General features: G+C 35.9%; 1 protein-coding gene across 2 annotated transcripts; it reads right to left on the bottom strand.

Moving 5' to 3' along the window:
- Positions 1–1173: 1173 nt before the first annotated feature.
- LOC133284459 (aspartic proteinase-like protein 1) lies at positions 1174–6078 on the bottom strand. 2 transcript variants are annotated; one of them, XM_061481473.1, is made up of 10 exons: positions 5672–6078; positions 5424–5567; positions 3770–4009; positions 3426–3653; positions 3188–3326; positions 3045–3115; positions 2805–2904; positions 2011–2071; positions 1859–1930; positions 1174–1592 (listed from the first exon to the last, which is right to left on the bottom strand). In XM_061481473.1, exons 1-10 carry the CDS (start codon positions 5962–5964, stop codon positions 1360–1362), a joined length of 1581 nt encoding a protein of 526 aa, XP_061337457.1. In that variant the 5' UTR covers positions 5965–6078; the 3' UTR covers positions 1174–1359. The 2 variants fall into 2 exon arrangements, with proteins under 2 accessions (XP_061337457.1, XP_061337458.1); XM_061481474.1 differs by having other exon boundaries at positions 3770–4048; positions 5429–5567; positions 5672–5794.
- Positions 6079–14903: the final 8825 nt, after the last annotated feature.

The raw sequence follows: 14903 nt of genomic DNA, 5'->3' as shown, positions 1-14903 counted from the left end.
CATGCAATATTTAACAGAGTTAAGTGCGTAAGAAAATAATAATAACATATTAGGTGTGACTGTGGGAAAATATTTTCTCATGTTGTAAGAGAGTTATTTTTTCCTATTAAATGTGACTGTGGGAAAATATTTTCTCATATTGTAAGAGAGTTATTTTTTCTTACTAGCGACCCTTCAATTTTCGTGCAATATTTTCTTTTGCTTTTTTATTTTTTTAATAGATGTGAACTCCACATAAGATGTGTCTACAACATGAGAAAATTTTCTCCTACCGTATGAAAAAATCAAAACCGTTGAATAAAGTATACGTAAATTCGCTATCAAGTCCTACTGACATTAGCCTAGTGATGGGGCTTTCCTAGCTAGGACCATTAGCCCTGGTTAATTAATTGGTAATGTTTTGTGTTCTAAAATGACAATGATTTCAAGTTTTTTTTATACATAACTCCAAGGTTCTTGACAGGAACAATTGATTCAAACATGATTTCAAGCATTTAAATGATCATAATTACAAGGCAACAAATGCAACATGATAAAATTTTCTCCTACAGTACTAGAAAATCGAAACCTGTTGAATAAAGTCTACGTAAATTCGCTATCAAGTCCTACTGACATTAGCCTAGTGATGGGGCTTTCCTAGCTAGGACCATTAGCCCTGGTTAATTAATTGGTAATGTTTTGTGTTCTAAAATGACAATGATTTCAAGTTTTTTTTATACATAACTCCAAGGTTCTTAACAGGAACAATTGATTCAAACATGATTTCAAGCATTTAAATGATCATAATTACAAGGCAGCAAATGCAAACTTGATACATCACAGGAGTCTATTGGTTACTGATAATTTTATTTGGAAACCTATGTATTGTTAATTTAAGCATGATATTCAAGTATGATATATCAGAAGAATTTACGTTCTATATCAAATATAAAAATCTTATACCCTTTAAATATCCTGGATTCAGATTTTATTGTAAAAAATAATTAAAATGTCGTCTTACTCCACATGATATTTCACATAGTCCACAACAATATCAAATAAAATTAACAAAGTAACACAGAAATTGGTTGATTGAAAAAATTAAAAATTAAAAAGCAGTCTAACGTTAGCAAATGAAAATTTGGAATAACAAGTAAATTAATTTACATAACCTCACCCGACCAAGAGCGGGGATAAAAGAAAAAATGGTCCATTACGAGTGGTAGGAATCTAATGTTGACAAGGTCAAAAAATAACAGCATTAGATGGTGTAAGATCTAAAATACTTACAAAGCTAGGAGGACAAAATGGAGGCGGATTTGGATATACATGTAACGCTATCTAAACAAGCAACTTAAAATACATGAGAATGCGAGGGTCTCAGTAAAAGGCTGAAACAAGCAGAAGTAGAAGAAACAAATAACAGTGCCTCTGTTGCCGGCATGAAATCATACGAGATGAAGTAGCCGAAGATTTGTGGGGAGCTCTTCCAGCAACAGCTGGAGCAACCGCATGCCCGTTGGTTCTTTGTTGCTCATCTGAAGGCAATGAGTTTGATGATGTCTCATTTGGATGGGAAAGGGGCATCCTCTTACCTAGACTAAGATCCTGACCTACAGATGATGCATGTAGACAGTGTTTAAGTGAAAGGAATAAACAGAGGGAAGAGTGAAGGCTAGAAAAAAGCCTTAGCATCAGGCATCAGCAAATGGCAAAGAAAAACAAGGAGATTGCCAGAGAGGTTTGATTTGAACTTAAGCTAAAATGTATTAGCACATAAATTCAAAGTAATTCGCATGCCTTAATCTTTGGATGCACATGACAAGAGGATATACTCAAAAGACTAGTACATGTTTCGTTCAGAAGTAAAATGACTCACAATTTGAGCGTGACCATGCTAGCTTCTTGTTTTCCCTATCAAATACCAACCGGTATCCTGTCATGAAGTTCTCTGCAAAAGATTTTAATAATTTTAAGATCAAAGTATCCATTTTTCCATACTCTGGAGTAGGGGACAATCAGTATACTTACGTCCAATGGTTCCCACATTTCCTTCGGTTGGCTGTATGGCTAAACAAAATCCAATAATTCCCTGCACAAAAAGGATCAGTCTTCATATTTTAGCTACATCAGTAAGCATTTTTTTTTTTATCATTTCCCTTATTTTTATAATAGTTTTTGCTGAAAACTGAGAATTTTCTTGTAGAGAACATTTTTTTTTATTAATATGTTGAATGGATGCAGTGCAGCACTAGAAAATGTAATCTATACTAGAAAAAGTTTTCAAAAGGCTGTTGCACCACCTTTTATGCATTTGTTGAAAAAGGAAAGTCGGTTCACCAACTAGGAAAATAATATAACCAAAAATTGTTATAATTCAATTTTCAAGAAACTCAAGCACAGCTTGTAATAGAGGTGTAAGTGTGTAACTATGAGTACAAGAGGTAAACATTCAAGCAGTTCAGACCTGTGTAGCATTGTAGCCCAGTAATGAGAATGGATGTAAGATAAAAATGAAAAGGTTGGAAGTTGGGACAGAATGGCAGAAAAAGGAAAAGAAAAAATTGGTATAAATAAAATTATATGTTTGATACAAATTTCATTCGCTTTTGTAAGGTAGAAAGAACTAGAGAAAAATATACTTCTTCAGTGTCCACATACTAAATAAAAGTTCAAACAGTTCGTCTCTTTTTGTCTTAAGTGACCGGCCTCAAATAATTAGTCTATTTTTCTAATAAACTCTCTTACATTATAGTTAATTATCTTGTCAAAATTTCAGTCTAGGAAGTTGTTATCGAATCTTTTATATCTTAATCCACACCTACCTGATTGTCATAGAATACAAACACGGGATTATAGACCACAAAACTGTTATTCTGTTGAAACATTAGTGTTAAGCTGGGAACCTTTGGCAACTCACGCGAACTGTTTCAAAAAATAATAAATTAATAAATTAAAGCTATCAGAAAGACCAGAAAATTCTAGGAATTGTGAAATCAAGCACCAAAGAGACAAGAGTAGAGGGGAGAAAGACAGGCAGAGATAGATCTATCAAATAAACTCACCTGTATGCATAACAATACTCCCAAGGAGATTCGTCAAAGCTAGATCTTGAAGCATTTACTTGTCGATCAAACTGTCACCAATAAAATCACATCAAAAGATCGAGAAGAAATTTACAATCATGGAATTCAACAAACTAAGGTACCTCCTCAGCTATTGCTCCATATGCATGGCCGGGAAGAAATGTAAATGATGTTCCGCTATCAACCTGTGCTTTTAAACTTGTCATTTTAAGACAAGAATTCCCAATACAACATGCCTCCACACCAATAATATAGGTTGAACTGACCAAGAAATTTATCATAATTAGCATGACACCATTTTCTAAACTATTTTAGCACATTGAAAGACTGTAGACTAAGTTAAAGTACAGAATCTCCTACTATATTCCATCCAAAGGCAAGAATGGAGTTGACTGTTGGATACTTGATCCCTGGTCCCCAAAAAATATTCTACCAGAATCATCTTCATCAAAGCACAAGGAAAAAGAATCAGGGATTAATCCTGATTTAGCAAGAGCACTTGGAACTGAACTCTCCCCAGGTCCCAAACCCATGACACCATCTGGAGCAACCCCATCCAAATAACCACCGCTTTGCTTCATACCACACCTGCACTAAACAAAATTGACGTCAGATAAAAATACCAAAGGTTCGAAAAAAGAAACATAATCACTCATCAGGCAAAGTGACGTTGAAGTGACAAGGACAGGATCAATTAGCCACACCCGATAACAACCGAAGCCTGAACAGAAGAGTTTGACACACCCCCGCCATCACCTGATTGAAGATGCAATATGTCCTCAACTAACAATCCAGAACTTGATGTATTCTCAGATAAGTAATTGACTCTGTATGGACATTGCTGCTTGGAACTTTTACAATTCGAACCCAGATCACATAACAGAGGGCTACAAGATAGATGCTTACTGGATATCGAACGAGATGGACTATACTCATTGAGATCTCTATCCTGCATAATAGATGCCCCATATGTGAGGGAGCACCTGCCAATCAATTATTGGAAATAAGTGCTAAACCTGTTGCCAAGTCTTAGAATCTAAAATTTCAATCAAACATATGCACCTAGAAAGGAGAAAAACTTCAATACCGGGACTGTCAAACTTTTTTTTTTATATTTCCTTTAGTCCAAAAAAATTTCCCTTTTTATTAAAAGGGACCACCGAACATTGAAGTTTTTCTCCCTAGAAAGGTGTCCATGTCCTGTGTACTGTGTTAGGGTTTAAGTGTTACATTACATTACACTCAGAATTGAAAAACTTATCCGATCAAGGTTTTGCAATTTGCTTGACAGGATTGTCATTGATTGGTTTTGATTAACTTTTAGGGGGTGTTTGGTTGAAGAGAAATTTTTATGAATCATAGGGAAATGTGATTAGTAGAGAAATGGTTGGGAAGTGAGTTTGGTAGAAAAATATAAAAATAGTTGTTTGGTTGGGAAAAATTTTACCGGAGAAATTAGGTAACTTTTGTAAAGTCTATGTTTGACTTTTGGTTAGATATAGATGGGGAAAAAATGTGCTTTTACCAAAATAACCTTGTAAAAATATTCTTCTTCCTTCATAGCAACCACCATCCCCCCCCCCCCCCCCTCCCCTTTCCAAATTTTTTTTTTTTGAAGACCCACAAACCCCACCGCCTGCCAATAACCACCTTCCCTTCCCCTAGTCTCCAAAATCACAGCCACCACAGACCCATCAACAAACCACCATCTCTACCGGTAACACCGTCAACCAACCATCAAAACCACAACCCCATATCTCTTCTCTCCGAACCACCTTCGTCCTTCCTCCTCTTCTTAAATTTTCTTTTTCTTTCACAAACGAACCCCAACCACAGCCCCATCTTTCTTTTCTTATTTTTTTTTTGTTTTGTATTCCACAAATCCCAGCCACACCATTTTCCGTGTGCCTCTGTGCAAGTGTTGGTCTTTGAGCAGTGACAACTCTAACAACGAAAGCAAATAGATTTGGTCCGATATTTTCCTTTCGCGCGCTTAGAGAGGGTACGCTGGTCTTTTGGTTAAACCACAATGTCAGCAAATAGGCTGCTTTTCAACAATACCACATGATGAAAGGGAAAGTTTCGCCGGCTAGATTGATGAAAATAGATATGCAACGGAGAATGGTAGGATAGTGATTTAGGTAGGTAAGTATGGAAGTTGACTCAACCAAACATGGTTACCTTCTATTCCCACTTCTCACTTACCCATCTATCTCAACATTTTCCCCCAACCAAACACACCCTAGGGAAAAATCATTTCTTCTTCTTCCTATTTTTTAAGCTCTCTGCTAAGATTTGAGTATAAGACAAATCTAATCAGAAATTAAGGTCACAAGTTACATAGAACGGGAAATCAACCGTACCAGATTGGAATAGTAACTTGCAGACAAGGGAGCACACTGTACGCAATCACACGGAACCCAAAGGAGATCGCTCCCTGCATCCAACGCCACAAGAAATGAAGTATTCGGTGTCCCTATATCAATCCACGTGTAATGCAACCTAATCACAAAAGAGATGCATAGCAACAAACAATCACAAATCAGATTCAGAACCACGTCGTTTTTCATCCGAAGAAGCAAAAAAGAGGAATCAATTAGGGTTACCAGCCAAAGTCGTTGCCAAGCGACATCGTTTTGCTACCATGAGATGGAAACAGAAGCTGGTGGCGAGCGCCTCCGAGGTTGATCTTGTGCCTGAGAAAGTCGCTGCTTAGAAGCATCTGGTAGTACCGCATGCTCCGCCGGTCCGGCCACGAACCGGTCGGAACACGAACCGGCTTCATTTCTTCGGAGAACCGATGAACCAGCCTCGCAGAAAAAGTGAGCCGAACCGGCATTGCGTAGGCCATTGGCACCAACATTAGCAAGAACAATAACAACAACCACCGCATCGGCATCGGAGATCGAGATCTAGCACTTTTTTCAAGTGTAACTGATTAAAGTCACGATTAATATTAATCAATGAAGAAAAAGCTGAAATTAACGGTTTTTGAAGCTGGTTTCAGTAACTAGCAGGCATGAACAACAACGACGATTGGGTGAGGGTGCGCAGTGTGCATCATCATTCGTTCATTCATTCATTCATCTTCATCCATGTGTGCTGCGTCTAGTGACTGTGACTGTGACTGGATAATAAAACGAACCCTTTTTTTTTCTTTTCTTTTTTTTCCTTTTTTGGGTGGAATTAAAGAGTTAAAGTGATTAATTAATGGAAAAGGTAAGGGAAAGTGTGTTGATGTGATATAATTAGCATTTATAAGAAATGATTATAAATGATTAATAGGAGGTGTAAGGGGGCAACAATGCCACGACGAAACGAAACGCCACGCCGTTGGCCCCACCGTGTCTGACAATAAAACGGGCTTTGATTGCATGTGTCGTTTTGTCCTTACCGTTGTGGGGTCCAGGCATTTAATTTCATTCTTTCCTTTTATGAAATGAAAAATAAATAAGACAAAAAGTTTCTAATTTAAGATAGATCACAGTTTGTTCGTTTCATCAATTCCTTTCAAATATTCTTTAAAAAAATATACGAAAGAGCACTTAATTTTTTAAAAAAAAATATTGTTTTTTCTTGAAATATATTAGTGTGAGACACGTTCATCTTTTTGTTAAGTGGATTCTTTGAACTTAATAAATCTACATATCAACACATTAACTTGTTTATATGGGATAAATAACAATCATTTGAAAAAGTTTCCTGTAATGCAAAGCTACAGACAAAAAAATTATTGAATATAGTGTTTGTTTCAAAAAATTTATTATTATTTATGTTGTCGTTTTGCTTTGCGGTAAAAAAAAATGATTACTGCAACGTTACGAAACCAAAACCCCTTGTTTATATATAACTATCAGAATTTATTTTGTGAAAAGGAGAAAAATTGATAAGTACAGAGATATTAAAAATGATGTTTGTTCTGTCTTAGAAAAGATATCTAGTCCAATGGACTAGTATGTTACTATTGGATCTAGGTGTCCTCTCCCAAATATTTATGAGTTACATACCCTTGAGTCAAGCAAGCAGATTACTGTGTTATGAAGAACTATAAACGACTTTGGTTCAATAAGAGAGACAGTATAACAATAAGAGAGAGCATATCATACTTGTAGGTTTTATCTCTTATTTATAGAGTTTATATGTGAGTAGTGGATTCTGAACATTCAATGCTTTTGATGAGTATCCTTCTATAATTATATTTGATTAATATTTTGGATTGCCTCTCGTTGAGCTTAAGAATTAATGAGTTTCGTATATCAATCCACAACCGTGTTCAAAAACCATGTTTATTCACTTAGGAGGATACGTGTTTCACAGTTCCGAACCCAGAGCTATGGCTCAAATGAATTTAAGTAACACCTGAAAGCCATACAAATCGCTTTTAACAATTGCAACTATCAATTGAATTTTGACTTTGTATCTTCATTGGCATGAGTGTGCATGAAGTTAAGAATGATAGCAAATGTAAAATGTGTTTCAGTTCTTCAAGCTTTTGTAATTGTGCTTTAAGTTCTAGTTTCTGCTCTTCAAGCATTTAGAATTGTGCTTCAAATTGTAGTTCATCTCATCGAGCTTTTATTGTGCATTAAAGTTGTTCAAGCTCTTGAAGCTTTTTTGGAGATAAAACTTCAAGAGCTGGAACAACTTGACACATGAAATTACAAGCTTTAGTTGTGCATCAAGTTTAGTTTCTCTGACTAAATCTGTCTTTATTGCCTACAAAATAATGGAAAAGTGAGCACATGATAAAAGCATGTTGTATCCATGATAAAAGGACCGAAGAAGACCGACATACTATGCTATTGCTACCATGAATACAAAGGATAATCCAATACACAGAAATATTATTTGCACACCATAAATTTTATATCGCTCTTACTATACTTCGTTTTTCAATAATAAAATGAGAAAAGTACACATTTCAATGTTACTTCTAAACTGCTACTAACTGAGTATTCGAGTGTAGTAAGATTACCATCTTATATAGAGAATGAAACATCATATTTGCACTATCAAATTAGACTAGAATGGTCAATGAACTGGTACTCCTCACTTTTCCTAAATGGTGAATTTTTTATTTTAAACGAATAAAATCTTTGTTGATCTTTTATGAGAAAAACAAACATCAGAAACAATATTGTGCAACAGCTTATTTTATTCTGACTAATGAACTTGTTTTAAATATAAAACTGAGCTCATACGGTTGCCACTAACCAGCTGATTTTGTTGGTCCACAAAATCAGCAACAAACTAACAAAGCAATAATAGTAAAAGGCAATAAACAAACTCCTAAACAAAAGACTAATCAATTTAAAAAAACAACTAATTAACTCCTAAAAAATAGGACATCAACAGCAGCCTTGAAACACCAACATTCTCCTCCTGGATCAAGTGCTGCACACTCCTAGCTTCTTTCTGAGAAATTCAAATCGACTAACATGAAATGACTTGGTAAATATATCTGCAATTTGATTTTCTGAACTTCAGTACATTAGTTTCACTTCTCCAGCTTTCTGCACTTCTCTCAAAAAATAATACTTGATCTTAAAATGCTTTGTTCTTCCATGAAATACTGGATTCTGTGAAATAGCTAGAGCAACTTGATTATCCACAAATACTTCTATGCCTTCTTTTTGCTCCAAATGCAGGTCATCCATCAGCTTCTTCAACCATAATGCTTGGTTTACAGCTGCAGTAGCTGCAATGAACTCAGCTTCTGCAGTTGATTGGGCCACTATTTCCTGCTTCTTCGAACACCAAGAAAAACAAGCTGACCCAAGTGTAAAAAAATAACCCGAAGTACTTTTCATATCATCCACTGATCCAGCCCAGTCACTGTCAGAATACCCTTGCAACTTAAACTTCTGAATTCTGCAGAATTTGATTCCATATGAAAGAGTACCTTTCAAGTACCTTAACACCCTTTTGCAGCTACCATATGCAGTTCACTTGGACAATTAAGAAACCTAGACAAGACACTTACTGTAAACATAATGTTTGGCCTAGTTGCAGTGAGATACATAAGGCAGCCAATTAAACTCCTATAAACTCTTTCATCTGCAGATTCCGATTCATCTTTCTTTTGAAACTTTTCCTTTTGACCCATTGGAGTACTTACACTCTTGCACTCCTCCATGTTGAATCTTTTCAGAATCTCCTTCAAGTACTTCTTTTGATAGATAAAAATTTCATTTTCAGTTTGTCTAACCTCCATCCCCAAAAAATATGACATCTCACCAAGATCAGTCATTTCAAACGTTTTCATCATTTCCCTTTTGAATGCAGTAATATGAGAATTATTACTCCCTGTTACCAGCATATCATCCACGTAAAGAGACACCACCACTAAGTCAGATGCTAACTTCTTGACATATAAAGTGGATTCACTAAGACTTTTTATGAAACCCAAACCCAGCAAGTGCTCATCCATCTTGCTGTACCATGCTCTAGGTGCTTGCTTCAAACCATAGAGATCTTTTCTCAGCAAATAAACCTTCTCCTCCTGATCTGGTGTGACAAAGCCTTCTGGCTGCTCAACATAAATCTCCTCTTGCAACTCTCCATTCAAAAAAGCAGATTTCACATCTAACTGATACACTTTCCATCCTTGTTGAGCTGCCAAGGCAAGAATCATTCTAATTGTATCTAGTCTTGCAACCGGAGCAAAGGTTTCTGAGAAATCAACTCCCCAAACCTGTGCATATCCCTTCACCACTAACCTGGCTTTATGCTTATTCACTGAGCCATCAAGATTGAGTTTGGTCCTGAAAACCCATTTTACTCCAATCACTTTCTTGTCCTCAGGTCTTTCTATTAGCTCACATGTCTGATTTTTTTCTATCATAGCCAACTCTTCCTTCATAGCATTCATCCATCTCTGATCACTTTTAGCTTCCTCATAACTTGAAGGTTCCAAAACAGCCACACTACACCTCTGATATATACCAGTCAGAGATCTGGTACCTCTAATTGGATCATCATCTACTAGCTCATCATAATCCAGTGAGACCTCCTTATGCTTTGCTTGTGGCTCATCTGTCCAGTCCCATTGCTCATCTTCTAGGAACTGAACATCCCTGCTATTGATCACCTTCTTTGTCTGTGGTTGATAGATCTTGTAGGCTTTTGACACCAGACTATAGCCAATGAAAATTCCATATTCAGCTTTTTCTCCCAGCTTGTCTCTCTTGACCTATGGAATGTGAGAAAAACACAGACAACCAAACACTTTCAAATTTTTTAGAAATGGCTTGAAACCTAACCAAGCTTCGAAAGGTGTCTTCTTTTCCAGTACCCTTGTAGACAGTCTATTTAACAAAAAAACAGTTGTGTTTGCTGCTTCTGCCCAAAATTCTTTTGGTAGATTCTTCTCATGCAGCAGACACCTAGTCATTTCCATAATGGTTCTATTCTTTCTTTCACTAACTCCATTTTGCTGTGGAGAATAAGGAACAGTAAGTTGATGCTCAATTACAGCTTCCTCACAAAAAGTGTTAAACCTTTGTGAAGTGTATTCTGTTCCATTATCAGATCTGATGACTTGAATTTTGCAGCCACTTTGAGTCTCAACCCATCTCTTAAACTTCAGAAATATCTCAGCAACTTCTGACTTTTGCTTCATAAAATAAATCCAGCACATTCTAGTATAATCATCAATGAAGATAAGAAAATACCTCCTGCCATTTAGTGAATGAGTCACGTGAGGACCACAAAGATCTGTATGAATTAGTTGTAGCTTCTTTGTAGCTCTCCAGGTGGATTCTTTGAAAGGAAGTCTTGTCTGTTTTCCCAAAAAACAAGCTTTGCACCTTGTGATTTGCTCCTCCAGGATTGGTAACCCAGTTGCCATTTCATTCTTCTGCATGAATAGTAAGCCTTTGTAATGAAAATGCCCCAACCTTTTGTGCCATATTTCTGAATCACTAGCCTGACACTTGAATACCGCTTGCTCCTTCTCAAGGGGATTTAGAGAAAAACTCTTTTGTTGCATCTTTATTCTGAACAGCTTCTGACCATTTGAGTCAAAGATCAAACACTTTCCTTCTTCAAATATCACTTTAAATCCCTTTTCTACCAACTGCCCCACACTCAGTAAATTCTGATCAATATCAGGCACGTACATCACACCAGAAACCAGCTTAGTTCCAGCATAGCTCTCTATTGCTACAGTCCCTTTACCTTTCACTTCTAGATACTCTCCATTTCCAATTCTCACTCTTGACTGCAATGACTTGTCAAGGTCTCTAAATAGCTTTTCATCACTTGTCATGTGGTTTGTGCAACCACTATCAACAAGCCAACTATCACATGGAGCACTAGAGGAGAAACAAGAGGCAGCAAATAATTGGTCTGCCTCATACTGGTCTGCAACATGTGCCTCACCTTGCTGCTGATCTCCCTTTTCTTTGCAGAACCTTTCAATGTGTCCAAGCCTAAGACACTTTCTGCACTTTACATCTGGCCTCTTCCAACATCTGAAGTGTGGGTGATTCTGCTTTCCACAATGCTTACATGAAGAATGCCCGCCCCAATTGTTCTTAGAGTTGATTGCATTGTTCTCTCCTGCAGCAGCTTCTGAACCACTACTTTCATCTCCTTTCTTCCATCTTACATTATGCTGTTCTTTAGCCTGCAAAGCTCCTTCTGTACTTCCTTCAAGCCTCATTAACCTTCTCTGCTCTTGTGCTTGCAAAGCACTTAGCAATTCTGCCAACTTGATTTGAGACAAATCCTTGGTATTCTCCAAAGATGCAATGGTTGCTTCAAACCTTTCGGGCAAGGAGACAAGAACCTTTTGCACTAGCCTATTATCAGAGAGGTCAGTGCCTAGAGCTCTTGCTTGATTTGCAATATTTACCAACTTATCAGAATACTCCTTAATTGTTTCAGACTCCTTCATCTGCAATCTCTCAAATTGTGTGATTAGATTCAGCCCCTTCATACTTCTAATCCTCTCATCTCCTTTATACTCGTCTTTGAGGAAGTCCCATATAGCTTGAGCTGATTCACAAGCCATAATTCTGCTGAAAATGGCAGGTGAGACAGCAGCATATAAACAAGACTTTGCCTTTGCTTTTCTTGTTATCCTCTCCTTATGAAACTTGATCTGATTGATGGTTGGATTATCAGGAAGGGGAGCAACTTCATAATCTTGTTCTACAGCTTCCCAAAAATCGCAACCCTCTAGATAGGCTTGCATTCTCACTGCCCATGCTTGATAATTTTCTCCATCGAATATTGGTGGAGCCATTGCTGAAAAACCACTTGATCCTCCCTCCATTAATTTCTCAAGTCACTCACAGCCCCTTAAGATCAAGAAGGCTCTTGATACCAATGTTGATCTTTTATGAGAAAAACAAACATCAGAAACAATATTGTGCAACAGCTTATTTTATTCTGACTAATGAACTTGTTTTAAATACAAAACTGAGCTCATACGGTTGCCACTAACCAGCTGATTTTGTTGGTCCACAAAATCAACAACAAACTAACAAAGCAATAACAGTAAAAGGCAATAAACAAACTCCTAAACAAAAGACTAATCAATTTAAAAAAAAACAACTAATTAACTCCTAAAAAATAGGACATCAACAACAGCCTTGAAACACCAACAATCTTTAATATTAATTTAAAAAGACAAAAATTTATAAGTTTTGGGGAAAAAAGATATTGTACTCAATACAAAAGGAAAAGTGTTTATTGCACATGCCTTGAATGGAACATATCAGATTTGTAATATCAAATTAGACTAGAATGGTCAATTAGCTGATACCAACTCTAAAGGTGAATTCCTTATTTTAAATGAATCAAATCTTTAATATTAATTTAAAAAAAGACAAAAGTTTAAGAGTTTGAAGAAAAAAAAAGGAAATGTTATACTCAATACTAAAGGAAAATTGCTTATTGCACGTGCGAAATATCAGATTTACAATATCAAAATTCAGAGAATGATCAATTGGTCGACCCTCCTCACCAATGTTATTAAAATTGAGATTTTAAATAAAATCAGAAGGAGATTAAAAAATCATAATGTAAAATCAAAATGTAAAAAATCGTAAAAACATAAAAACGTTTGGAATATTGATAAAATTGTGTTGATGAAAAAAATCATAAAAATATAAAATCGTAGTGATAAATCGAGATTTTAACAACTATACTCCTCACTTTTCCTATAAGGTGAATTCCTTATTTTAAATGAATCAAATCTTTAATATTAATTTAAAAAACAAAAGTGGAGATTACCAACAACAACAAAAAAGTGGAGAAACTTGAAAAAAAGAAAAGAAATATTGTATCCAATACAAAAGGAAAAATGCTTATTGCACATGAGTAGAATGGAACATATCAGATTTGCAGTATCGTATTAAATTAGGATGGTGAAACACTTGATACTTTTTTCTTATATGTGAATCTGTTACTTAAAATGAATTAAATCTTTAATATTGAATCCAATACAAAAGGAAAAATGCTTATTGCACATAAGTAGAATGGAACATATCAGATTTGCAGTATCATATTAAATTAGAATGGTGAAACACATTTTACATTTGCTAACTTAGAATGATAGCAATTGAATTATTGCACGTGAGTGGGCGTAATGGTTCAGCATCTCATCCCTTATAAGCAAGTGGTTGGGGGTTTGAACCCCAACTCTTGTGAATGGAAAACATTCTGTGGCCAGCTCTTTACCGCTTTGTGCGCTGACCCGGGCCGAAGGATTAGTCTCATGGCTATCGGCTGTGAGGATACCCGGATGTAATCCAAAAAAAAAAGAATGGTGAAACAATTGATACTCTTTTCTTATAAGGTGATTCTGTTACTTAAAATGAATTAAATCTTTAATACTGAATCCAATACAAAAGAAAAAATGCTTATTGCACATAAGTAGAATGGAACAATATTAGACTGCATATTAAATTAGAATGGTGAAACAGTTGCTTAAAATGAATTAAATCTTTAATATTGAATCCAATACAAAAGAAAAAATGCTTATTGCACATAAGTAGAATGGAACATATTAGATTTGCAGTATCATATTAAATTAGAATGGTGAAACATTTGAAACTCTTTTTCTTATAAGGTGAATCTGTTACTTAAAATGAATTAAATCTTTAATATTGTATTCAATACAAAAGGAAAATTGCTATTGCACATGCGTGAAACTAAGGGCCTGTTTAGATCCTCTTCTTTTAAGTAGAAGCTATTTATAAGAAAAAGTTAGATCAAACATATCATATTTTAAATAGCTCATAAGTAGCTTTTAACGTAAAAAAAAAAAAAAAAAAGCATCTAAAGAGATTCTAAACATATCATATTTGCAACGTCAAACCAGACTCAATGGTAAATTAGGAACAGTGACCAAAATGCCACTGTTCATCAACTTTTTTACCTAAATGTCACGCGAACAGTCTTATTTCTCAATCTGCCACAGGAACGAGTTCGCTACCCGGTGTAGCGAATTCAGTTTGCTGACGTGTCACGTTTCTAGTGGACACCAAGTTCGCTACACGGGGTAGCGAACTTAGTTTTAACCAAGTTCGCTACCCTATGTAGCGACCTTCAACCTTTTTTTTTAATTTGGTACTTGTTATCCACTAGAAATGTGACACGTCAGCAAACCGAGTTCGCTACACCGGGTAGCGAACTTGCCCCGTGACATATTAGGAAATAAGACTGTTCACGTGACATTTAGGTAAAAAATTTGGTGACAGATTGGGAAATAAGACTGTTCACGTGGCATTTAGGTAAAAAAATTAGTGAACAGTGACACTTTAGTCACTGTTCCGGTAAATCATTGGATTCTCCTCACTTCTCCTACTCATAGTAAGCTGAGTCTTT

Source organism: Gastrolobium bilobum, unplaced genomic scaffold (genome assembly GCF_033153095.1).
Source record: "Gastrolobium bilobum isolate Gb01-03AN ecotype WA unplaced genomic scaffold, APGP_CSIRO_Gbil_v1 utg2164, whole genome shotgun sequence".
Classification (NCBI taxonomy): domain Eukaryota; kingdom Viridiplantae; phylum Streptophyta; class Magnoliopsida; order Fabales; family Fabaceae; genus Gastrolobium; species Gastrolobium bilobum.
The sequence above is the reverse complement of the archived record's forward strand: the minus strand, read 5'-3'. Positions and strand labels throughout refer to the sequence as shown.